At 40.3% G+C, this 27,281-nt stretch overlaps 1 protein-coding gene across 2 annotated transcripts in view; it reads left to right on the forward strand.

Moving 5' to 3' along the window:
* The first annotated feature begins 956 nt into the window (after positions 1–956).
* Nrde2 (NRDE-2, necessary for RNA interference, domain containing) overlaps positions 957–27,281 on the forward strand; it is a 49,960-nt gene continuing 23,635 nt past the window's right edge. For both annotated transcript variants that reach the window (XR_013343784.1, XM_026394236.2), the window contains exons 1-7: positions 957–1,035; positions 12,129–12,237; positions 13,246–13,479; positions 17,121–17,270; positions 23,724–24,174; positions 25,101–25,506; positions 26,932–27,065. Coding sequence is in view for 1 of the 2 variants with exons in the window: in XM_026394236.2 (XP_026250021.2) it covers positions 972–1,035; positions 12,129–12,237; positions 13,246–13,479; positions 17,121–17,270; positions 23,724–24,174; positions 25,101–25,506; positions 26,932–27,065 (1,548 nt within the window). In the remaining variant the exon portion in view is untranslated. The remainder of the gene's footprint in view (positions 1,036–12,128; positions 12,238–13,245; positions 13,480–17,120; positions 17,271–23,723; positions 24,175–25,100; positions 25,507–26,931; positions 27,066–27,281) is intronic.

The following is a 27,281-nucleotide window of genomic DNA, read 5'->3' on the forward strand; positions in this document are numbered from 1 at the left end:
GAAGACCTAACAAAATGCTATCTTTCAGGGCCACAGGTGATTTACTTCCCCTGACAAGGTGCACCTGGAATATAGCCTTTGACTCACCTCTTTAAAAGCCCTCTGTTTCCCCTGCTGGATAGAATCACAGACTCTGGGGACAGGAGTCCCCTGTGTTTCTCCTTTGTTAGCAAAGTAATGAAACATCTTTTTCCATGTTTGCAAAATCATGTTTTCCTTATTGGGCTGGCATTGGGGACAAGGGTGGAACTTTCCTTAACACTCTCAAAAACACAGATTTGCTAAAGAAATCCAGTCATAAGCTTTCCATGATTTCCCTCATTTTGGATTTGGCTGATTGCTTATGAAGGCTGTTAATTTTCCTTTATTCCTGTTATTTTTAGTAGCAGACTTGATTAGTCAGCAACCCCCCCCCCCACAAGAATACTTCATAGGCAGGCAAATGTATTTCCTATTACAGAACGTTGAACTGGACGGGCCCTAGCATTCTTTCATACTTCTGGGGTCTTTAAAATGGCAACCTGATTTAAGTGTTGACATCTCGACAGTCACAACTCACACAGCTTTCATTAAGTAAATTTCATTCATTTACTCTCTCGGTATTCTGCAGGTAACGAAACTAAAGTTTAGAGCATTTGATTCATCCGACCCCGTTGACAAAATGACTTTGTACGTTTAAGGAGGAATTAGAATTCCGATTTCCTAGTCCCTTCCCGGTCTGAGCGCCTCCATTTCAGGCTCTCACAGAAGCCTGAGGGCACCAACCAGCAGGAAGGAAGCCCTCTTTCCCGGTCCCCTCCGGCAGGCACCTCGCTTCTCTTGTCCCGCCCCACAAGGTCTGAGGTCGAGTCCCGGCGAGCCCCAGGGAAACCACACTTCCCAGAGTGCACTGCGACCGGTGGAGTCCTCCAATCGGCGCTCGCCGGCAGGGGCCATTTCCGTAGAGAGGAACGGCGGAGCGGCCTGTGTGCATGGCGCTGTTCCCAGCCTTTGCGGGCGTTAGTGAGGCCCCCGATGGTGGGGGTTCCAGGAAAGGTGAGCACACAAAAATGTTGAAGAAAGCACCCGGCGAGGTTAAGGCCAGTCTCTCGGGCCCGGGTCGCGTGTGTTGTCTTAGGTTTGTTTATCCGTTTGTATCCCAGAGTTCTCCGCGCGTTGCAAAGCCTTCTGGGAAGGGCCCCGCGCTTTGCCCCGGGGTGTGGGGCTCGAGGGCGTCTTCGGGGGCGAGGGTTGTCGAGGTTTGGAAGGAGGAGGAAAGACGGAAAAGAGGCTATGGAGCTAGGACCAAGATATTGTCGGACTTCTTTCTTTCTCGTAGCTTCACTTCACCTTTAAAATGACGGTGCTCCACATTGTAAAGAGACTCCCGATGCAAATGCTGGATGTTCTTACATATTTCCACCTTTAATGTTCTATTTATTTGTAAGATACTTGTTGAATTTCTGTCTTTTGGCAGACCTAGAGCTACGGATTGGAATCCAAAGACTAATCAGGTTCTTTCCAAATGGACGTAGCTAGTCGTGAAAAGAATAAAATGTTCTTGAGAGTTTACTGTGTGTCTCTTTGTAGCCCTACATTATTTTGTTTAAGCCTTAAACATCTGAAGAGGGATGCATTGTTAAAAATTGAGACACACAGTGAATTTATTTAAAAAACAATCCTTCACTGGACACCGAGGCGCTCGCCTTAATCCCAGAGGCTCTGGAGGCTGAGGCAGGAGGACCGAAAGTTCAAAGCCAGCCTCAGCAATTTCTCGAGGCCCTAAGCAATTTAGCAGGACCATGTGTCAAAATTTAAAAAGGCCTGGGGTTGTGGCTTAATGATAAGCCTCTGGGTTCAATTCCTGATACCAAAAGGAAAAAAAGAAAAATTAAAAAAAAGGACAATCCTAAGTCATGTACTTCATGTGAAAGGGCCCAATTGTGTGTAAGATGTGTCAAAAAAAAATTACAGCAAATTTAAAGATCTTATTTGGCGTTTATTCCCGAATTTATAGTCAGAACCAGAACAGGTCCAAAGAACTCCTGAGATGCAACTGGTCAGAAACATTTATGGATAGAAAGTGGAAGTGAGGTACAGCCACAACTTAAATGGTTACAGCTCAGTGTTTTATCTTATTGGAGTCAACTGCTCCCTGCAGGTGACTTAACTGAGCTACTGTGATTGACTAAGATTCAAATATTTATTAGAAGAGTGTACTCTTTACTCCTAAATTAGATTGTTCTTTGGCCTACCAAGGCAGGTTATAGTTTACCATATAAGGATGCACATATTGAGGCATTTTTAGCTTAAACTTAATTTAACACACCTCTTTCTATCCTCTCTTAGCTCCTGCACTTCTCTTTTGTAACAGTTCTTAACGTTTGTAGTTTCTTATGTGGTTAATGTAATCCTTATTAGACTATAATCAATAAGGCCAGGGAAATTGTCTCTACATTGAAGTATACTTAGCTAAGCCACTTAGCCATTTGCTAGCAACTAAGAATACAGTAAGTGTTCAATAAATATTTGCTAGAATTACTCAGAATTAATGTGTTCCATAAGGGAACCTAAAAAATAACAGTACAAAGTAGGATGTTGTAGACGTCAGAGGTGAACCATAGCAATAACAACTTCTAATGGAAGATTCAAAGAAGGCTTTTTATTTTTATGTAGGAGCTAACTTTGGGACCGTCCTCAAGAGAGTAGGATTTGGACAAGTAGAGATTGTGGAAGAGTATTCCAGAGTCTTGAAGAACCTGAGGAGGAAAAGCATGAGACTGCAAAATAATCCAATTAGTGTGGAAATATGATTGGGCTGGTGATAAGGGAGTATAGTGACCTTTAAACAAGATGAGAGTGTATTTTATTTTGGGAGGGAAATTGAAGGTTTATTTATTAAAGGTTTATCTTAACCAGTATTTATTGTACATGCTCTGGGTATCCAGCATCAAGATAATGTATGGAAAAGTGCTTTTCATAAAATAATTTTTAAAAATTTAAACACTAGATTATCACTTATAGTGAGATTAACTGTAATTTCTTAGTATCATTTAGCTATGAATCAGTGTTCAGTTTTCCCAAGGTGTCTTCATATGGCCTTTTATACTTGGTTTATTTAATCAGGATCCAGAAGTCAGGCTCTACATTGCATTTTATGAATATGTCTATTTCAGTATAAAACAATTTCTTCATATCTTCTTTATTCTCAGGTGACTTTTTTGTAAAGGAAACTGGGTTATTTGTCTTGAAGACATTTTCCACCACATCTTCATGATGTCATTTAATGCTTTTCTGTTTCTTATTAGCTGGTAATTAGATCTAGAGAACAATTAGATTCAGGAATAATCTCTTTTGTGGAAAACACCTTGCACTTGATATTATATTGGGAAGGTATGCTATATAGTTTTCTCTTTTAGTGATAGTAAGATTTCACTGGTCTGGTCCAAAATAGGGATGGGGATGAGGCTCAGTGGTTGAGTGCCCCAGAGTTCAATCCCCAGTACTAAAAAAAGAAAGATTTCATTGGTGGATTCATATATTTGCAACCTCTTTCTTTCATTAGGAAGCTGCCCCTCAACCTTTCACCTAATGATTTTTGCAATCACCAGTTGCTAACTGGTTATTTTCTAGTTTTTTCTTTACTCCTATATTAGCATTGTCATTCCTTAGAGACTCTTGAGGTACCATAAAATACGATTCAGGCAAGATTTGACAGGATGAATACTTGATTCATTTCCTTTGTCAGTTTGCAGAATGAAAAGTTGGGTCCTGGTAACTACTAGAGGTTACCATTGAGTTTTTGTTTTTTATTATTAACTCATGAATAATAATAATAATAGTAATAATAATTATTATTATTATTGTTTTTGTACCAGGGATTGAACCCAGGGTTGCTCAATCACTGAGTCACAACCCCAGACCTTTTTTATTTTATTTAGAGACAGAGTCTTGCTGAGTTGCTTAGGGCCTTGCTAAGTTCCTGAGATTGGCTTTGAACTTGGAATCCTCCTGTCTCAGCCTCCTGAGCCACTGGGATGACAGTTGTGCACCACTACACACAGCCCAAATTATTATTTTAAAAATCACCTGAAATAATTCTTTTGAGTGGCTTTGCTACCACTTTTTTTTTTTAAATATTTATTTATTTTTTAGTTATTGGCGGACACAACATCTTTGTTTGTATGTGGTGCTGGAGGATCGAACCCGGGCCGCACGCATGCCAGGAGAGCACGCTACCGCTTGAGCCACCTCCCCAGCCCCTTCCACTTTTTAAAAATTTTTAAATTTTTAGGTGGATACAGTATCTTTATTTTATTTTTATGTGGTGCTGAGGATCAAACCCAGTGCCTCACAGGTGCTAGGAGAGCGCTCTACACCACTTGACCCTTTGCTATCACTTTTGATACATAGATATGTTGGTTATATTTTCAGTTTTTAGGGAATGCTTTTTCTTCTTTTTCATTTAATCTTGTTCTATAATGATGGTACATATTATAAAGATGAAAATATAAATCAGTTATATTCAGAGAAAGAAAGCTTCTCGATCCTGATTAAGTAAACCAAGTATAAAGTTCTTTTCCTTCCCCCACAAGTTAACATTTTCCATTGGTCAGTGTTATCCTTCCATTTTTTCTGCCTTAATGTAACTAACTACATTTGCCTTCTCTTTCCTAACCACTTAACTATTCTGTATTTTATCTTAGATCCGGAAGATGGCTCTTATAGCAAAGTGTAGAGAGCTTCCTTATTGGTGTCCCAAACTCCATTGTGTGAATGGCAAATGCTTTATTCAGCCAATTTTCAATGAAGACATTTGGACTGCTTCTAGAGTTTCACTATTATAAGTGGAAGCACTGTGATTTTTGCCTTACACTATAAAATATTATTAAAAAGATGTAAGTTTAGGAGTAGTGGTAAAGAGGTCCAGTGGTGGGGGAAGCAAAATATTTAACTCTTGGACAGGAAAGACAGGTAGTACCAAAAAGAATGAGAGGGACTCTGCTCTCCACTGTTGAGGTATTGTGAAGAGTGAGGCCAGCATTTGAGTAGACATCACATTCAGTAGAGGGTCTGGAGGGCTGTGTTCAGCACCACTTTTCCTTTGAACAAAGAGGAATGCAGAGTGGCCACTGGTCAGGAGCAGCAGAGAGCCCCCAGTTTCAGATTCCTCCAATTCTCAAACACTTCTTTGTATCCTTGGATTGTTTATTAAGATTGTGTACCTTAAACATTGTTGCTTGTGAGTAAAATATGTGGACAGAGTTGGGATGGAAGGTGGCAAGTCAGTTCATGGGAAGCAAGTGTACTACCCTTATTTGGGGAAGAAACTGAAGTTATTATCCCCAAACTCTGTTCTTTCTGTGACTACATATATTAGAAAATGGTGCTGCCATTCACCCAAACCCAAACTTAAGTGCTTACCACAACTCTCCCTGTGCCCCATTCAGTTCTTCAGTTTATTAGTTTCTTTCTGTTTCCACTACCACTACCTAATTTTTGCCATACTCATTTCCTGGGTTACAATAACTTCCTAAAATAGTCTTTCCTTCACTCCCTAAATCACTCTTCATAATGTAGCAAGAATTTTAAAATGTATTTACTGAGTTTACTTAAAAACACATTGGTTGTGGCTCAATGGCAGAGCGCTTGCCTAGCACTGTGAGTCCTGGGGTTTGATCCTCAGCACCACATAAACATAAATAAATAAAATAAATAAAATAAAGGTATTGTGTTCATCTGCAACTAATATATATATACACATACATACACACACATATATGCTTTATTCAGCCAGTTTTCCATTAAAGACATTTGGACTGCTTCTGGTGTTTCACTATTATAAGTGGAAGCACTGTGATTTTTGCCTTACACTATAAAATATTATAAAAAAGATGTAAGCTTTTAAAAATCACTTGAAATAATTCTTTTGAGTGGCTTTGCTACACATTGCCACTCACTGGTCTAAATACTCAACAAATACTAACTCATCTCAACAAATACTAACTCATTGACCTCTCATAACAACCTTATGAAGTTGGTGCTGTTCTTTGCATTTTTATGGATGAGGAAATGGAAGCCAGAGCCAGAGTAACTTGCCCATGGATTGGAACTCAGGAGGTTTAGCTTCCAAGTACCTGCTTTTCTTTTGAACACCACATCTGATTTTGTCACTATTGCTCAAAACTCTCAGAATGTCCATCTATTGTTGTTAGGGTAAACTCGAACCACTTTTTTTTAAAGCCCAATCTCCCCACCTTCATTTTGCCCCCACTTCCCCTCAGCCCCATTGGTCTAGCCAGAGAGACCATGCGTTCTCACGTTCAGACCTTTCTATAGCCAGTTTCCTCTGCCTGGACACTTCCCAGGAGCACATTTGCTTACCTCATCAGCTTTTAGATCTTAGCTGAGATGTTCTCCAAGGCAACTTTCCCTGGTTCAAACTTTGTCTGTATTTGGTAACCTATTGAAATCCTCTGATTATACCCGGTGTGTTTTCTGGAGGTTGGCCGTTATCATACTGCATGGTGACCACCAGGTAGTATTGGGTTTATTTGGTTCATTTGTATTCCTAGTGCCCAGAACAGAATATGGCTTTTAGTTTAAAAAAAAAAAAAAAAAAGATTACTGAATGAAAAAAGACTCAGGAGGTTAAGCATTTTGTTCAGAGTTTTACAACTAATGAATGGTAAAGTAAGTTTGAACCCAGATCTTTCTGACTCCAGAACTTGGGTTATAAATCGGGCTGGGCCGTGTTGGAGGCCATGTTCAATGTTACAGGGTTGTTTAAACATTCTCTTTGGAATTCCTGAGCCTTTTCAAACCATAGGTTAACATCCATGGAAGGATTGACTTGGCTCCATTGTCTGTCATCACCATCCCGACACAGCTGCCAGCCATGTTTGCTAGCATTCTTTATACAAGTTCAGTTTGTGCTCTTGGATTGTCAGAAAATAAGGGGTTTGATCAAAACAAAGAGCTTGATTTATTCTTTAAGAGCAAACATCTTCCTTAATATATGTGCTAATTTATTTAATGCATTCAGCCCTAGAAATGTTTTTTAGATTATCATCTCTGGGGTGACACTCATCTTTTGAGTTCACTGAAACTAGTAATCATTGCTTTTTGTAGTAAAAGAATGTAGAGTGGGTATAGAACTGGAATATTTTATCCAATTATAATGCAAAATTTGTTTTTAAAGTTTAAATCTTTGTTTATCAATGGTGAGATTGAATTAAAGCATTTTCAGTAGTGACAGAGAAGTGGATTTGTATAATAAAGTTACAACAGAAAGTATTTCAGCATTAAGTATTTGATGTTGATTGATCTTACCACTTTCTGTTAAATCACCTTGGAAGTGTATACATGCTGCAGTCCCACCAGGTAGCTGCCTATTTTTGTTAGGCAATAGGTCTACAGTGGTTTTCTGCTCCGAACCTCTACCATTTTTCCTTTCCTAGGTGTGTGTATAACCAAGTGCCAGTTTCCAGGCAAGTCACAACCTGTGGTTTATTTACTGACCCATGGCCCTCAGGGACGAAAGGTCTGTCAGTTTTCTCTCTTAAGCCTTGAACATTTGGTACCTTGTTGCTCTTCTCTGTAATATGTTACATCCTGCTTAGTATTGCCACAATTACATGTTTGATTTCTACAGGCAGTGTAAATTATGTGAGGATGTCAGTAACCCTTGAAAGGACTTTGCAGTCTGACTAAATAAGCATCTTTAATCTCTTATATGACTCCAGTAATCTGTTTAACTAGTGTTGAATTTGACAATCCAAATATACTATTTGACCAGGTAAAATTATGATTAAGTTCCAGGCATGGTGGTGCATGCCTGTAATCCCAGCAGCTCAGAGGCTGAGACAGGAGAATCACAAGTTCAAAGCCTCAGCAACGTAGCAAGGCCCTGGGTTTATTCCCTGGCACCAAAAATTTTTTAAAAATAATAAAAAGGTTATCATTAAGCACCATGTGCGCATAGCCTGTTTTGTTACCACTCTACCCCCAATACCTAGCACTTAGGAGGTATTTCTTTGACAGATATTTTTGGGGTTTTGTTTTTATTTTTTCTGTTGCCACTCTCTTATCATGTCACAGTAATCATTACTAATCTGGTGCCCAGAGGATTTGAGTTGTTTGACGCTCAGTGTAGAATATAGTGGGAATAGTGATGTGTAGAAAATGAGATTACAGTGCGAATATTGCCGTAACAGCCTCAGGTTACAATGGCAAGGAGACTTTAGGAGAGCTACCTCCTGAGTGAGGAAGCAGAGAGAAGTACCATGGTGTGCTAGAGAGCATTGGATGAAGAATTGATGACCAGGTTCAGATGTGTGCCCTTGGCCACATGACTTAACCTCTTTGAGCCTCCAGCTATATGTTAGAGCTGTGCTCCAGAGAGCATCTCATCCCCTCCCTCTGAACAGCCAGCCAGACCATCCCTGCCTTTTATATTCTGCAGGTTGAACTTTTCTTAATTTTTTTTTTTTGTTTCTTTAAGAAAAGTGAATTCCTTGGTTAAGAAAAGTTTGAAAAAATATGGACTAGATGTTTCCCCAGATTCCTTCAGTAATGATCATCTAGTGATTATTACTTATGATATTCTGTACTTATTCAGCAAATATACTAGCCAACATGAACCAACTTCTTGTCTAGTCAGTACTATTAATTAGCTTTTTGTTGCTGTGAACAAAATACTGACAAGAACAATTTAGAGGAGGAGAAGTTTACCTAGGCTCGTGGTTTCTGAGGTTTTAGTCCATAGTTGGCCAGCTTCATTGCTCTGGGCCTTACTAGTTCCACAAACATGACTGTGGAAGGGCATGGCAGAGGAAAGCTGCTCAGCTCATGGTAGCAGGAAACAGAGAAAGGGGTCAGGGGTAGGGCTAGACCAAGACCACATTCCCAATGACCTACTTTCTCTAATCACGCCCCACTTGCCTACAGTCATAGCTGGTAGTCCATTCAGATTATTTCATTAAGTGGATGAATTCACTGATGAGGTTACAGTTCTCATCTTAGAATGTTGTTACATTGCCTAACAAATGATCTCTGTGGGGTTTTTAGATCTAAACCATTACAAATATCTTTCCCACTTTGAGATGAGGGCCACACACAGGGTCCATGGTGATTTGGGCTCAAAACCCAGGAATTTTAGTTTTTTTTTTTTTTTTTTAATTTGGTATCAGGGATTGAACCTCAGGGGCATTTGGCCACTGAGCCATGTCCTCAACTCTATTTTTGTATTTTATTCAGGGACAGGGTCTCACTGAATTGCTGAGCGCCTCACCATTGCTGAGGCTGGCTTTGAACTGGTGATCCTTCTGTCTCAGACTCCTGAGCTGCTGGGATTACAGATGTGTGCCACCATGCCCGGCAAATTTTAGTTCTTTATAAACTACTTTCTTCCCAGTAGTTCCGTGGTCAAAGCCTCAGCTTCATTCTTTTTCTTCTTATTATTTTTAAATGTATATTTTTTAGTTGTTAATGGACCTTTATTTATTTATATGTGGTGCTGAGAATTGAACCCAGTGCCTCACACATGCTAGGCAAGTGCTCTACCACTGAGCCACCAGCCCATCAGCTGCATTCTTAAGCAGCTTTGTCTCTTACCTTCTGAGATACTCTGAGAGTCACACACTCTGCATTGTTTTGATGTTTATGTTTACATTTATTTTCAGCTGTCATTGTTATCTGGGATGTTTTTGGAAAGACATCCTGGTTTGAGCACTCTCCCAGCATAATGTTTGTTCCATCTTTCCCGCTTTTCTGTTGTCCATGATAGGATCTGATTGTTTTGGAAATAATTCTGATCTTAGCAACAGGAACTATTTCCACATGTCTTGCCAGGAATTAGGCCCTGCGGGAGTGAGCCAACCTCAGAAGGAAAAAGGAGACAGTTGAAGAAAGATTGCACGAACAGTAACAGTGCTTAACATTTACTAGATACGACCTTACAAATTACTTAATCCTTTGAGCCCTAGTTTTCTCTTCTGTAAAGTGGACATCAAAATACTTCCCTAGAGCCTTGTTATGAGGATTAAAAGATGTAAGGGATGGACAAACTTGGCCTTGTGCTTGGCCTACTGTAGACAGTAAGTTGGAGTCTCTCTCTCCCTTTTTCCTGTGCTATTTAATATTTCTTTGGAATTTTCCATCTTTTCTCCTTCCTCTCTTTTCTACAGTCATTGAATACCTGCCATGTGCTAGGCATTGCCTTAGGTGCTGGGGATACAGTGTGAATAAAACAAAGGACCTGTCTTCAGGGAGCATGTGTGCTGATATGTCCTCAGTAAGATGCAGTTACCATAAGGGACAGAATGCAGAATATATGAAGAACTCTCAGAACTCAATAATAAAAAGACAGCTCAGGATTTGGATAGTTACTTCTCTTTGATCTTTGATGGCCAATAAACAGATTAAAAAGATGTCAATATCATTAGTCATGAGGAAAATGAAAATTAAAACCACATTGAGATAACATATCATACCTACTAGGATGACTATAATCAGCAGAACAACAGTGACGATCGTCTGTGAGATGTGGAGAAATTGGAATCCTCATATATTGTTAATGGGAATCTAATGACGCAGCTACTTTAGAAAATAGGCTGGTAGCACCTCAGGATGCTAAATGTGACCCAGCAGTTTTGCTCCTAAATATCTATTCACAATAGCCACAGAGAGGGAATAGCCCTAGTGTCCATCAGTGGAGGACTAAATGAAAAGCAGTATAGCCATGACATGGGATATCATTTGGTGGTAAAAAGGAATGGTGTGGTGGTGTGTGCTGCAGCGGGGACAACATTTTGCAAGTGAAAGCAGCCAGTTACAGAAGACCACATGTTATATGAGCTCATTTATATTAAATGTCCAAAATAGGCAAATCTGACAGACAGAAAGTAGATCAGTGATTGCCTATGCCAAGGGGAGGTGACAGGAATCGGCTGCTCTGCCAGTGAAGTTTCTTTATGGGACGATGAAATGTTCTAAAGTTAAGGAGATGATTGCACCACTCTAAATGCATTAAAAACTGTTGTCCACTTTAAATGGGTGAACTTTGTGGCATGTAAATTATATCTTAAGTTACTAAAAACTGCAGCTACCTCTTCTCTTGCGTCTTTCTCTGTCTCGTGGCCTCCTTCTCCTCAGATGTGTGTGTGCTCTGGCCTCCTATCCTAAAGCCAGACAGCAGAAATGCCACTTCTCTGTGGGACCTCTTGCTACTTCCATCCTATGCTTTTTCTCCTTTCATAGCCAAGACTCCTAAAAGTTAGAAAATGAGCAATTTAGTAATAGTGAAAAGTCAGAAATTATGGGAAAGCACACACACAAAAGATTTTAGATATTTAATCTCACCCCCCAGAGATAATTTTAATAACATTTTTATAATTTCAGCGTTAAAATTTGACATCTTGTGTTTTTTTGAAATATTTTCTTAGTTGTAAATGGACACGATACCTTTATTTTGTTTGTTTATTTTTATGTGGTGCTGAGGATCGAACTCAGTGAGTGCTCAGTGCCTCACACATGGAAGGCAAGCGCTCTATCGCTGAGCTTCAGCCCCAGCCCAGCCCCTTGTGTGTGTGTGTGTGTGTGTGTGTGTGTGTGTGTGTGTGTGTATGTGTTTTTTCCAAAGAAGAGTACTGTTACACGGAAAGGTTTGTTAAGTTACTACATGAAGACAGAGCATTGGATATTGTAAAAAAGATCTTTACCTTCTGTCAGAACATTAAGCATGGTGGGCTTTTATGCATGATTTGATTTTTCACTTTTATGATTTGTATGAATCAAATTTGAAGTTACTAAAACCTAATGCTTTGGAAGCATTCAAGCTTGTTAAACAATGTGGATGGAATACAGAAAACCAGGTTACCTTTTAGGCCACACCTGTTATGTGGCTTTTGCTTAAGCTGCAGCCTGATACCGCAAGAGGATTTCAGTCTGAAATATTTAAGAGCACATTAAAGTGCCGTGCCCTGTGAAATAAAAATTTCATGGATTCTGTTGAGCTTCTATGGGGTGTTCAAAATGTCTGACTGACTTTGGCTGTGAATTGAGATGCCAGATAAGACGGATGGATTTCCTGCTTTAGAAATCATATTGAGCCAATTTTCATTGATCCTTTCTCTCTTTTGCATCTGCAGAATTAGACTGGCTGAGTAACCCAAGTTTTTGTGTTGGAACTGTAACTACCCTGAGCCAACAAACTGAAGAGGCCACAGCTCTTGTTTCTGAAGGGTCATCACCAACAAGGTACTTTTTGACAGGTTGATTTTAGCCTTTGTTGGTCCACTCTGTAGCTTAGCTCAGCTGATGCTCCTCGAAAGCCCTGTGATGAAGGAGTGAGTGAAGCTCTTCCCTGTACTCAATAAGGCAACCTCTGGCTGCTTCCTCCCACCTCACCCCTGCAGAGGGCTCCTTCTTCCCCTTTTGCATTGCAATGGCAAGTGCATGACAGTCAGTCCCTAGAGTTAGGTGGCCATGAGAGAAATGGCGTCTTTGAGATTCTCAAGTACTTTGCTACCTTCATTAGTGATCTTTAGATGATTAGAATTTGGGTATTTCTTTAGTTGCCTTTTCAGCACTTCTTGTGTTGTAGCTTGTGTGATATAACATAGACTAACATCCAAGAAAGCAAAGTGGCCACGTCGTTCCCCAGCTATGAAAGGCCTTTTGTAGGTGATTGAATTGAGGAACGTGCTCTTCCACAGATGTAGACTAGGTGATATGTATTTGAAATCCTGTACTAGAATTGTGCAGGAAGCCTTTGGAAATTGATAATAATTAATATCCAAGAGGGAGTTTGTAGAGATTTTGGTAATTAGAAGAAGAGCTCATTGTCATCTTTAAAAATAAGGACCACAAATTAAACCTCTTTTTGTTTTGACCTTAAGGACATTTCAGCATAATATATGGCCCTGAAAAGGTACTTTTAATAATGTGCCTAAAAACTGCTTTATTTGATAAAGTTACTGATAGATTACTTTTATTTAAAAATGTGTATGTAATGAAAGTATAGATTTAGGAAACTATTAATATGAAAATTTTTCCTTCATCCATTTTTATTTGAGGTTCAGTTCTTAAAGTCTTTAAGGTGATTTGTAACCCAGGAAGGTTCTGTGCAGTATCAGGGTAAATAGTAAGTCTCTGTGGGCGTTTCATAGAGCTCCCTATTACATATTTACCTGTATTATTTTCTTATTTATATATAATTTTTTCTATTTCTCTTGAAAATAATTCTAAATTGATTTTCCCAAAAAGGAGTCCTCTGAAATCAGAGCCTTCAGATGAAAGTGATGCTAGCAGAAAGCTCACACAAATAAGCAGGAGAAAGAAGAAGGAAAAAAAGAAAAAAAGGAAGCATCAGCACCACAAGAAAACCAAGAGGAAGCACCGGCAGTCGAGCAGCAGCGAGTCTGAGCCAGATTCTGATTCAGGAAAGGACAGATCTTCCAGGAGCATCAGAAGCAGCCAGAATCAAGCTGAGAAATCCAAGTATGTTGCTCTGCTCAGATACTGTAGCACTTTAAATTTGAATTTTCTGTCTTGATTGTTGCCACAAGTTAGACATTTGAATAATTAGCCAGTCACTCAAAAGATCTCTATCACTAGATCAGCTTAAAAGCAAAAGAAAAATTGTCAAAAAAATTTAGGGGTATTATTTTGTTTGAGAAATACTACTTAGACACAGTAATGATGGTGTCAAAATCTGATTTGGGCTTTCTCAAAGATGGCTCATATGCCACATGGTGGGCTTATGTGTCACTGCACTGCATAGTGAAGGATTCCATCCCTGAGGGCTGTTGGTTTCCACCCTAACAGAGACTAACAGAAGCCTCTTAGTTCTTAGCCTTGATGTGTTTTTTGTTCAGTTACTCCTATACATGCTTTCTCTCTCCCTGTCTCACTCTATTTTTTCAGCTCAGTTTATAAAACTCTTAAATAATTGTTTTTTATCCCTCTCATTTTTTAATTTCACATTTATTTAGAAACACTGTGTTAGAAGGGTTAGAGTAGCTTGTGACCACAGTATTTCCTTTCCTGGGTGACTTGGTGTCCCCATATCTCACTCTGCTCATCTGCCTTGAACCAATTGCTCTGTGGAATTTCATTCCACAGAGAGGCCACAGCATAGGGACTCGATATAGCTTTTCCTCTTTGTGTAGTTGAACATCCTTCTGCATAGAAAGGTATGTGAGACGGAACAGATAGAATATGCTGAAGCTACTGAATTATTACTCATTTAACGTTTTCCTTTTCTTAGTTCCTACAAATTAGAAGAAAATTTTAAGTAGTTTTCCAGGGTGTACTTAAAAATATGGTGCCATTGAGATTTTTGCAACCCTCAGGGATTATTTGCTTTTCTTGTATGCTTGGAAGTCCTTTGATGCCAGTGAGAGCTCTCTGCTTCAGGAATTGTGGAGTTGACCCTGAGTGTTTCCAACAGAGAGGCAAACACTGCACCCCTCTGAGGACCACTGGTCAAGAGCACTGCCTGCCTCTGTGACTCAGAGGAGCCAGATTTCTTTAGTGCTGTGTGTCTCAGGTGCTATACCTGTAACCCATACTTTCTCTCAGGAGGGGGAAAAAAAGGAGTTGAGCAGAAAGGTTCTGAATTGCAGACTGAATTTAGGAGGTCAGGATCATGGCCAGCCTGCTTACTGCTGCATCCCCAAGTGCTTGGTGGGGCCTGCTACGGTGCGCTGTTGCTGTGTGAATTAATGTATTATTGATATCTTTGAATTTTATCTTATTTTTTTTTTATTCTTTTTTTTTTGTAGTGCTGGGGATTGAACCAGGGCCTTGAGCATGCTAGGCAAGTGCTCTACCACTGAGCTACACCCCATAGGTCTGTGTTCTTAGCTTTTTTGTATTTCCAAAGCAAGCTACTTTAAATTGTGATAGTTTCTTTAGAGCTGAGGAAAGTGTTAAATGATTTCCTGAAACCATATAGGAACTACCATGAGAACTTGAAAGATTGTTAATTTTGGCCTGTGCTTGGTTTTATGATCCAGATAGCATTTTTTTAAGTGACCTTTATTTATTTATTTTTTAATTTTTTTTTTTTTAATACATGACAGCTGAATTCATCACAATTCTTATTACACATATAGAACAGTTTTTCATACCTCTGCTTGTATATAAAGTATGTTCACACCAATTCATGTCTTCATACATGTACTTTGGATGATGATGTCTATCACATTCCACCATCCTTGCTAAACTTCTGCCCCCTCCTTTCCCTCCCACCCCTCTTCCCTATCTAGAATTCATCGATTCCTCCCATGCTCCCCCTCCCTACCCCACTATGAGTCAGCCTCCTTATATCAGAGAAAACATTCAGCATTTGTTTTTTTGGGATTGGCTAACTTCACTTAGCATTATCTTCACCAACGCCATCCATTTACCTGCAAATGCCATGATTTTATTCTCTTTCAGATAGCATTTGTTTAGTTGTCAGTGGACTTTATTTTGTTTATTTATATGTGATGCTGAGAATTGAACCCAGTGCCCCCAACATGTTAGGCAAGTGTTTTACTACTGGTCCACAGCCCCAGCCCCAGATAGCATTTGTAAGTTTGTTATTTTCTGGAGTGACCTGAGATCAAAATAGATTGTTCTTATCCTTCTCTTTTGCTTTTTTGTGATTAAATTCTATAGTTTCTTCCTGGGAAGGTCGACCTGGAGGAACTGTTTGTTTCCACATAGACAAGTGCTGAGACATTAGTGAGTTGTGAATGTCTTTCCATGATGTCAGGGAAAAGCAGCTTCATGGAGGGCAGCATACCACGAGGGATTCCACTTCAGGAGATCTGGGGACAGTTTCCCCAGAGGCTGCAGCTACTAATTGACCTTCATTTCCTGGGATGAACTTTTCTTCACCTTAAAGGGAAGGCTGCCTCACCTTGTACACAGTTTAGAGGGCATCCTGCTTCCTACCTCCATAGCTGCTAGGGAAGATAGGAGGGCTCCTTTATGTGCTGGGGTGGGCTGCAGATGGCCCTTCCTCCCTGCCTCACATTTGGCTTTCCTTTTATTTCTGTTTTGCATCAATCTCTTGCCAGTGGACCCTTCCTCCTTTCACTTCCCCTATGGTTTTTGTAGTTAGAAAACCCTCCACAGTTATCCTAAAGGCAAATACATTCAAGTCACAATATATTTTATTATCATTCAATAAGTATTTATTGAGTAGCTACTTTGTATCCCTGAAATAGCATTCTCTTGTATTCCCTGCCAGGAATGGTTTAGAAGCCTCCAGAATTCTTATTTGCATCTGGGCAGAGCTAAAGCCAAGATGGAGCAACAGTTAATGGCTGTTTTGACTGCTTTGGCAGCTCTTGTGTCAGCTGCATTATAAACTGATTTTCTTTAGAGGAAGAAAAATTCTGGGATGCCAGAAAACCCTTCTCTCCCTCTTACTTAACTCCTAGGGAAGCAGTTTTATTCATTTGTAACTGAGCTGAAAGTCTGCCAGTCCGCAACTTGGTTCAAAGAGATAAATAAGGGTCTTGACTTTCAGGGGTCGGCATGACTCTGCCCTTTCTATAGGAGGTCCAGACAGACCTACAGGCAAAGCGTGGAATAGTCGAGATTATAGAAATGAGACTGGGACCACTCCTGAGTAATTCAAGATTGTGGCTCTTTTTTTCTTTTCTTTTTTAAAAGTACCTAGTTAGTATAAAGTATTTGAGTGCTTTCTTATTTGTGAGGTGAAGTGAGGGCAGCTTACTGTAATGTCAGTGGTTGTCACCTTTAAATGTGTGTCATCATTTCCTCTGCCTAGTACTCTAAATGCCTCAGAGCAGAATTATTTTTTAGGAAAAAATTTTGTTTATAAGTATACTTGCAATTCCAGTTATAGTCACTTAAATGAACTACTTAAAAAAAAATACCTTTGTCCCTCAGGTTAATATCTGAGGTGGTGACCTTTCTTGTTATTCAGTGGTGGGAGGTTTTGCTTTATTTTTTAAACTCTTTTTTCCAGAATAGGACTCCACTTTGTCCCTGTAGCATGTACTTAGGTGCGTTGGATGCCATGTGGGGTTTGAAAGGTTTTAACTCCCATATTTCTGAAAATGTCAAGTATATCACTGGAAGATCTCTGAAGTGCCTCTTTCTTTTCCTTCTTCCCACAGTCAAGGAAATAATACTGCTGCTGATGCTGGACTTCGTTCTGTCTGGCTTGAGGACATTCAGTCTCTGACAGGAGAAACCTTCAGAACAGATAAGAAACCCGATCCTGCAAACTGGGAGTATAAGTCTCTCTACCGAGGGGATATTGCAAGGTATCCATGGTGTCAGTCTCTTGTTTTTGCTTTTGAAAGTGAGTTCTTTCCCGTCTAGGCTTTCTCAGCACGGTTTGCCTCTCTCTCATAGCTGGTGGTGGGTTTTATCTATTGGTAAGTTGTTGAGGCACATGTGACATTTCATATTCTAAAATGAAACCTTGAGGTCAGGTTGGATTAATCTTCTTTATTTCTTCTGCTTCATTTAGTGCCTAGGAAAGTTGCTGTTCAGTAAATGTTTGTTGAATGAATAAATCTAAAAATATCTTTTAATAATCAGTTGTGATAGAGTATCTGGAAACCATTTGGTCTAATCTATATGCCACTTGAAAAAGTGGCAAAAGCCTGTGCCATTTAAAAGACTTTTAATGGTAATGACTTTTTCTCAAATTATTTCTAGCACACACCACCAGATGATCATAAAAATAGGTGGTATTTGCTTCGGTAATGAATTTGAACTTTTCCCCTGTAATCTGTCAATCAAAAAGATTTGAGTAAGCATGGCTGGGAGGGTTGTGCTTGTCATCCCAGCTACTCAGAAGGCTGAGGTGTGAGGATTATGAGTTCAGGGCCAGCCAGGGCAACTTATTGAGGCTCTGTTCTCAAAACAATAACTATTTGACAATATTTTGTAGGAAATGTGGGAACATAAAGAACAATAATATACTATCTCTGTTCCTAAACACAGTTATAAGCAAAGCAATTTGAAGGTAGACAGTCATGGAATATAAGGCCAACAGACTTTGGAGGTGGTTACCCTTCATAGGCTAAATTTCAGTTTCCAATACCTTACTCCAAATTTTAATCATTTCTCATTCATCTTAACGTTCCTCAACACATAAACAATTCTAGCTTTATGATCAGTTGTATCATTTGGGTGTCAGTACATATTATAGTATGCGTACTGTTGACTAAAACCTCATGACTGCAGCTAAATGACTATCATATTTAAAAGTATACATATATATATATATATATTTTTTTTTAATTTTAAAATTTTTAGTTGTAGAAGGACACAATACCTTTATTTTGTTTATTTGTTTTTTTTTTATGTGGTGCTGGGGATTGAACCCAGTGCCTCATGCATGCTAGGCAAGCACTCTACCACTGAGCCACAACCTCAGCCCTGTATGCATATATATTTTCATTATTTTAACGTTGCCTGAAGTCTTGTTTGGTGTTCCATGCCCCCACAGGATAGTGCCAGAGATATGGTGGATACCTAGTAAATGAGGGGGAAGCCGGCAAACATAACTGGGCAGGAGGTATGTGCCATGGTACTGTGCTCATTCCATTTAATGTCAGCTTGTCTGATGCTCAGGGCTGCTCCTGGAAGAGGAGAATCTCTGAGAAGTTAAGTAACTGCTTAAGATCAGGTAGCCCTGAAGCAGCAGGGCTGGGATTTGAACTAAGTAATGTGAGACAGGTGTGTGATAGGATGCTTTCTCCAGTTGGAAACAGGACCCATGTGCTCATTCTAACTGCTCTTTACTAGCAGCACAATCCCAGGAAGGTTGCCTCTCTGTCTGAGCCTCCTTTTCTTTGTTTGGAAATGGAAAATATAGTTTCTGCCCTTTCTTATGTTCAAAGATCAGAGATATTTGATATGGAGTTGGAAATTGGTGTGCACTTATAAAGGGTTATTATTTATTAATAGATTGAAAAAAGGAGAAAACAATACAAAGAGTGGCTCTTGAGGCCACTGAATGGCATAGGCCTTAGAAGAGTAATTAGACATGACCTTATTAATCTAAATTACAGATAGGACTATTAAAAGGTTTAAGGCATTGTTGGTTTCCTAGTAACTCAGAAATTTTAAGTGAGGCAGTCTTACCTGGGTTAATAGCCATACAGCTGTCAGTAATTGGGTCTAGGAAGATAGTCATCCCTCAGCACTCTGGACTGGTCAGAGGATAGTGGTAGTAATATTGTGTTGGATACTGTATTTCTGTTCCACTTGAAAAGGAACGCAGACAAACCTAGAGCATCCAGCAGATGGTGAGCCGTTGTTTAGGATTTGATTAGCTCTGGTCTGTCAAAACCAGGTGAAGGGATGGATGTTTGGCCTGTAGCAGGGACGTGATCACTGTCTCTTAAGCTTTGTGGAACTGTCCATTGGAAAGTGGATTGACAGAATTTTGACTCAGGGAGGCGGAACCAGGACTAATGGAAGTTCCAGGAAATCAGACTTGACTCAAAACAAAGACATCGACAAGCATGAGCGCCCCAGCAATACATGGCACATGTTGGAGGGATATTCAGCAGGGTATGACCTGCAAATGCTGTCATTTTTTCCCTTTGGAAAATTCCTTAGGACTGATACACTGTCAGTGAAATTCAGATCAGTCAGTTTTTTCTCCATTTTTGAGTAGATGATTTCTTTGGCTGTACAACAGACAAAATATTGGCTTATGTCTGGGAGCCAGTTTTTATAAAATAATAATAATTTAAATTTACTAGTCCTTACTGTGTGTCAGACACTCTTCTAACACTTTTACATCTGTAAAATTTTTTGACCCTCCTAATAATACTATGACAAAGGGACTACTACTATTCCCATATTACAGATGAGGAAACTGAGGCACAGACAGTGCTGTGGTTTGACTGTGAGTTATCGCTCTGAACTCATGCAGGAGTTTAATCCCCAAAGCCTTATGCTAAAGGTATTAAGAGGATGAAAACTTAATCTGACTGTTGATGTGTAGAGGTGTGGCCTATAGGGAGTGACTAGATTAGATGGTGGTCCCTAAGGTGGAGTCCTCATCACAGAATCCTTATTGCTTTTATAACAGTTGAGCAAGAGACCAAGTAAATACAAAGATACATACATGCTCCTACCATGATGGGATGATGTAAAAGGGCACCCTCTTCAGAGCTTATACCCTGCTGTTTGGACTCCAAGCCTCCAAAACAAAATAAACTTTTTTCTTTTATAAATTAGCCTGCCTCAGATATTTTGTTACAGTATTGCAAAACTGACCAATACAGAATGGTTTTAATGACATGATCAAATTCATCCAGCTAGTCAGTGATGGGATTGGAATTTGGACTAAGGTATTCTTATTCTGTGAAGGTAGATGAGATGGAAGCTACTGAAGAAAAGGTAAATTTATGGGCATCCAGGGCCCAGGCCTATTGAGTGGATTCAAGGCCCAATTGTGTGCTCTTTTTAAATGTATTTATTTCCCTCTTTATCTTCTAATGACTTATTTTTTCTCTTTCTTTCTTTTTTTTTTTTTTCCTTTTCTTTCTTTGGCGGGCAGGCAACTATTGTGGTTTTTATTTAAAAATGTACACATGATGTGTCATTTATTGAACCTCCAGAGTGGAAGTTCCAATTTTGAATTATTCAAGTGAAGCCTAGCTGTTTATTTGATACAGAACTTTATTGGAAGAGCACCTTCATTGGTGGGGTATTGCATTAAAAAACATCTTAAATTCTGTCCAATTTGTTAACCTCTGAAGGCCCAAGTTTTCAAATCTGCCAATATTTCAGTAGAATTGACACAGGTATATTAAAATAGGTTGCAAATCATAATTTAAAGCTCATATATATATATAGTGTTATAACATTTGTCAACAGTATTTGATTATTATAATTTTTCCCCATTATTATATAATTATATATATATATATAATTATATACCAAATTTAGTTTTTAGAGGTGTTCCATCTGGGACAGTGGAAGTGGGTTAAGATTCTTTGGTAAGTGATTACTTAGATACAGTCTAAATGTTCAGGAGTAGAGAAATAGTTAACTGTACCCATCTGTACAGTGGAACAGTTGGAAGCCAATAAAAATTATATTCTCATAAGACTGTTGGTATGGAGAGAGCTTGAAGGTAGGGAGGAAATCTTGAAACTATGTGATATCAACTGTTAAAAAGGAAGTGTACGTGCAAATATCCAAATGTATACAGAACAATGTCTGAAAGTAGATAATATAAGCCGGTAAGATTCTCTAGCAGTTTCATCTCCTTTGCTACAGAAAATGAAGCTATTACTTTTAAATTAGAAAACTAAATAACTCCTCCCCCATACTGGGGATTGAACCCAGGGGTGCTTACCCAGTAAGCCACATCCCTTATGATTTTTTATTTTGAAGCAGGGTGTCATTGCTTAGGGCCTCACTGAGTTGTTGAGGCCAGCCTCAAACTTGCGATCTTCCTGCTTCAGCCTCCTGAGTCACTGAGATTACAGTATGCACCACTGTGCCTGGCCTCAGTAAACATTTTTAATAGGTTATATGAATATTTAAAATACTGTATGTTTTTAATAAGGGATCAATACTATTAAAATAGTAGTAATTAAAGAGACAGTAATAATTTTTTTTTACTTAGTTTGTTCCTTAGGGAATGAGGAGTGTGTTTAGAACTGTTTAACTCTGTTTTGTCCCATTACAAGTTGTTGTTACGCTCCTTAGGTTTTGGTGCTCGAGTATTGCCCCAGGCATGCTGAGCACAGCTCTACCTTTGAGGTGCACCCTAGCCCCGTTACAGTTTTTGACTCATATTGGAATACAGAAAGATTGTCCTAAGGTGATCTAGGAAGAGTTGAGAGGGGGGGATAGGAAAAGGGTTTGTCTTCTCTGCTTTCTGCTCCTTTAACAAAATCCTGGGGGTCCAGGACTCCGTGACTTTCTGAAGAATCCAGGTGTGTGTGGCTCACGGTCAGCCTCTGGCCCTGGCTGCATGAGGACCTGGGAGACAGAGCAACTGTGTCAGCTCAGGACTTTGTTCCCTTCTTCCTGGGAAGTCACCAGTCCCACTTTGGGGGTCCCATGCTGATGGTGACCTTCGTTTTGGATCCATTATGTTCTAGCGATCCCGCCTCCAAATACCATCCCTGTAGGAATTTGGGAATTAGTGTTGATTGTCAGTTCCTGAGAGGACATCCAAGCCCTACAGGGCCGGTGTTGGAGAAAACATTTCCATCTTGCGGAAGTCATCACACTTGAGCATTGACAAAGGACAGGGTGTTCACAGAGGGCAGCTGTGAGCAGTGGAGAAGCTCAGGATGGAGGGGGAGACCATAGTGGCCTGCGTGTGGTGGAGGCAGAGCTTGTGAGAGCCAGACCGAATGACAAGAGAGGCTCGCTGTGGCTGGTGCTTTTCTCCTCCTGCTCCTTCCCATGCTTCCAGCGGCAGGCACCTTCCTAACTTCCTCCCACCCGTGATTCCTCAAGCCTGGTCAGAATCCACGGGAGCAGACTGGTGGCGCCCTGCGTCGGGTTTGTGAGGCTCACCTGCGTGGCAGCATTTGTCAGTAGTGGTTCTTTCCGCTGCTGGCGGTGCTGGTCCTGGCTCAGCCACCGGCTGTTGTCCTTTTTTTTTAAAGATAATTTTTTAATATTTATTTTTTATTTTCCATGCTGAGGATCGAACCCAGTACCTCGTGCATGCCAGGCGAGCGCGCTACTTATTTATTTATTTTTGGTACTAGGGATTGAATGCAGTTGTGCTTTACCATTGAGATAGATCCCCAGCCCTTTTTATTTTTTAAAACTTTGAGACAGGGTCTTGCTAAATTGCTTAGGGTCTTGCTAAGTTGTTGAGGTTGGCTCAAACTTGGGATTTTCTTGCTCAGCCTCCCAAGTTGATGGGATTACAGGTGTGCACCACTGTGCCTCGCTTTGCTCAGTTTTTAATTGGGTTGTTTGCTAACTATATACAGAAAAGTACAAAATTTTCTTTCATTTTGCCTATGCGTATATTCAGTAGTCATGTGCTGGTAACTCTGGGGACACCTACGTGTTACATAAAAGCGTTTAAGAACCCAGCCTCTTTTCCTCTAGAGTAGAAAATAGCCAGATGTAATTTCATTTGACATACTTTGTTTCAGGACTAAAAAAAGAATCTTAGGCCTGTATGTTGTCTTATGTACGGACACAGGACGATATTGAGAAATCGGGACTGAGGTAGGAGACAGATGATGGCTTAGGTTCCCAGCTCAGTGTGCTTATTAGGAACAATGTAAAAGGTGATGAGATTTCTGCCTACCTGTCGTGTGTGGTTGTGATGATCAGATGACATAATGAATATGGCAGTACTTTAACCACAAAGCTCCAGGAAAATATAAATTACTAAAATCTAGAAGATGGTCATGATGGAAACGTTAACGAGGGTTGACTTGTTAGGGGAAGCAGTCAGACTCGGCAGAAAATGCTGATTGCTAATTCTCTCATGGCTCTAAATAGAAGCAATTTTTTAAAAAAATATTTTTTAGTTGTCAATGGACCTTTATTTTATTTATTTATATGCAGTTCTGAGAATCGAACCCAGTACCTCACACATGCTAGGCGAGTGCTCTACTACTAAGCCCCAACCCCAGCCCTAATACAAGCAATTTGTGTGCAGTGAACTTGAAAGAGTTTAAAGTTCTAATGAGCCTTCAGGCACTTTGAGGTAGCACATGTACTCCCTCAGTAACCTTTTTTCTTTTTTTTTAAAAAAGATACAAGAGGAAAGGAGACTCCTGCCTGGGCATTAACCCGAAGAAGCAGTGCATATCTTGGGAAGGGGCTTCCTCAACAAAGAAGCGTGCGCACAGGCACGTTGAACGCTATTTTACGAAGAAGAGCGTGGGGTTGATGAGCGTTGATGGCGTTTCTGTTAGCAGTAGAACTGATCCTCCCTCTGCAGAGCCGGTCTTGTTTATCCCCGTGAAGGACTTGGATGATATGGCTTCTCCTGTTACAACCTGGTTGAATCCTTTGGGGATTTATGATCAGTCAACCACACAGTGGTTACAAGGACAGGGTCCTTCAGAAGCAGAATCAAAGCAGCCAGACTCACAGCTGGACAGAGAGAATGCTCTTCTCAAGGCAAAGGTGGAGGAGTTTAATAGGAAGGTTCGGGAGAACCCTCGGGATATTCAGCTGTGGATGGCATTTGTCGCTTTTCAGGTAAGTGTCCCTGTCCTGGTTCCCATACCTTGGAATGAGATTCCTGAATTGGGGCAGACCCTTTTATTCTGCAGCACTTTCGGAGCTGCCATGAGGAAACCTGGCACTGAGCATGTAAAGATAGTTAGGCTCTAGCCCTTTCCCTGAGCTTGCTCAGGGTCCACCGAGGAAGCCTGACGTGAGGAACAAATGCAGCCTGGGTAGTCAGTGCTGTGCTGTGTTATTTGGGAAGGGAGTCACTTGCCATTGGGGAGGAAGACAGGCTCCCAAGGAAAGGTGAGATTGGAACAGAATCCTTTTCTTCTTCTTCTTCTTCTTCTTCTTTTTTTTTTTTTTGGTGCTAGGGATCAAAACCAGGGCCTCACTTGTGCTGAGCAAGTGCTCTTGCACCAAGCCACATCCTAGCTCAGGAAGGAACAGAATCTCAAGAGGAGTAGATATTCACTAGGCAGTGGGAAGCAAGTCTGAAGTACAAACAACACAGGCCAAGCGCACAAATCAGAAGTCAGTAGCTAGAGCTGTGTGCTCCCTGTGTGTTTCCCTAAAGCAGATGGGTCTGTCTTTTGTCTTCACTTGGAACCACATGCTATCATTAGATACTGTCCCATGTTTGGCTGTTTTATTGGTAAGACTGGCTCTTCAGAAAAGGTTTTCAGGGCACGATATGCTGGTTACTAACACTTAAATAAATCTAAGTTAAAAATGGCAGAGTAGGCAGGTCAATCTGTTGAAGTAAAGAGATCACGACTACTGTGGTAGGTGACACAGGCATCTTAAGAACCGAGTTTTCATGAAAAGGAATTATGATGAATGAGTGGTTATCGACAAGGTAGAAACTCGTGGGGATTGTTAGCCTACCCAAGCACTGTCGACACGCTGGAGGTCCCCACTCATTGTGTTAGTAAATTGGTGTTTTTGTCATTGAGGATGAGGTCATGAGGAGTCCTGGCCTGTATGCTATGGAGGAAGGAGAACAGGAGAAGAGAAAGAAGTCCCTGAAGCTCATCCTGGAGAAGAAGCTGGCCATCCTGGAGCGGGCCATTGAGAGCAACCAGAGCAGCATCGATCTCAAGCTCGCCAAGCTGAAGCTCTGTGCGGAGTTCTGGGAGCCTGCTGCGCTGGTCAAAGAGTGGCAGAAACTGATCTTTTTACATCCCAATAACACGGTCCTTTGGCAGAAATACCTTTTGTTTTGCCAGAGCCAATTTAGTACTTTTTCAATATCAAAAATTCACAGTCTTTATGGAAAGTGCTTGAGCACTCTGTCTGCTGTTAAGGATGGCAGCATCTTATCTCACCCTGCGCTGCCTGGCATAGAAGAGGCCATGTTTGGTAAGAAGATAACTGATCCAGTTGCGTGGGAGGAGTTGGAAAAAAGGACTTATTTTTGGTTTATTTTAGAAAAGTCTAAATTGTCAGAAGTAATTTTTTAAAAAAAGTGTTATGACTCTGGTAGATTAAAAGATTCCCCTCCAGCTCTGTGGGTAGGGATGTTGGTGGCGGGGTGGGGACTGTTTAGAATCAGTAGTTGGGAAAATGTCACTGAACATGAAGTTCCAACTTTTGTACTTATTAGTCCAGTAAACAGTCTTTTAAGTGCTTTGGCTATCAACCTGTTACAACCCCTAGTTACCTGGTCGCTGGTAATAATGTACATGAGATGCCTTACTGACTGCGTAGATACGTTATTGATATTATTATGCTGTTAATGTTTTGGGTGTATTCCAAGGAGCTTAGACTAGATTTCTGCAGTAATGTGAGGTAGCATGTTATGCAGGAGCTGGAGAATGTCACTCTTCAGTTTGAATCTGGGATTTGTCCTTCATTGGCTCTGGTGTGACTTTGGACATATATATTCATTTTCCTGTTTGAGCTCCAGTTTCCCCATCAGGAGCAATAGTTTAAAAAAACTCATCTGCTCACAGGGCTATTGTGAACATCAATGAGATAGAGATGATATGTGGTGAGTCCAGCTTAGTGTGTGGCACCTAACAGGCATATCTTTTATTGAATTCCCTGCTGTTATTACTGTTAGCTTCTAATACAAACATAGTGCTCTATAAATTTATAAGCATTTACTACTCTTAACATAAAGAATCTCACCTTTGGGGCTGGAGGTATTGGGAGTGAGTGCTTAGCATGTATGAGGCCCTAGGTTTGCTCTCCAGCACCAAAAAATAAAATAAATTCCATGGAGTAACTTTTAAAAGTCTTATATTTAAAATTATTTGTGATATGCTACATACATAGCTTGATGTTATTTAGCAAATGGAATTATACCATTGTGACGCTGAACTGAAAATTTCAAGCACAGAACCTGGATTTGTTCACAGTGGACTCTGAGGGCTTGATGAAAATTGCTGGGCAGTGACGCCATCTAGTGATCCGTGGGGTACAGAGCTTTGCTCTCTGATAAAAATCTACGTCATCCTTTTCCCACAGTTCTTGTAGCAGTGTTGAATATTTGACAGCCAACATTCAGATCAATCTCTTGACGTATTTTTAGGTACCATGTGTAGTTTTTATTATAATAGTATTCTGTGTTGGCTTCATCAAAAATCAGCAAGATTATACTTGGATGGAGTACTGCTGATAGTCCTTTTAGATCAGGACATGTGTGTGTTCCAGCTTTGAAAATGTTAACAGGAATTTCTGGCAAAAGATGTTCTCAGTGTTTAGTTGCATGTTGTGAGCGTCCTGTTCTCTCCCTCAGTGGTATCAGCAAGGAATTCCTTCCCTTTCTTCTCCCTTCTGCAGCACTCCTTCTTCAGCAGTGCCACTTTCTGCGGCAGGCTGGCCACTCAGAGAAGGCCGTGTCTTTGTTCCAGGCCATGGTTGACTTCACTTTCTTCAAACCTGACAGTGTGAAAGATCTGCCTACCAAAGTACAGGTACCAATCTCTGCTTATATGATCAGTGTCTCTTTCTCAGAAATATTTCACTGAGCCAAGGAAAATTCCACAGTGAAAGTAATGAAATAGGGATAGAGAAGGGAAGATTCGTCCCTTCTCTCCATGTGGAGACGTGCCCATTATCCATCCATTCTCCCCTCGTGGCCCTTGTTTAAAGGCAGCTCATCTCCAGCAGTCATGCTGCAGCGGCAGGCC

This window comes from Urocitellus parryii, chromosome 6, assembly GCF_045843805.1.
Source record: "Urocitellus parryii isolate mUroPar1 chromosome 6, mUroPar1.hap1, whole genome shotgun sequence".
NCBI lineage: Eukaryota > Metazoa > Chordata > Mammalia > Rodentia > Sciuridae > Urocitellus > Urocitellus parryii.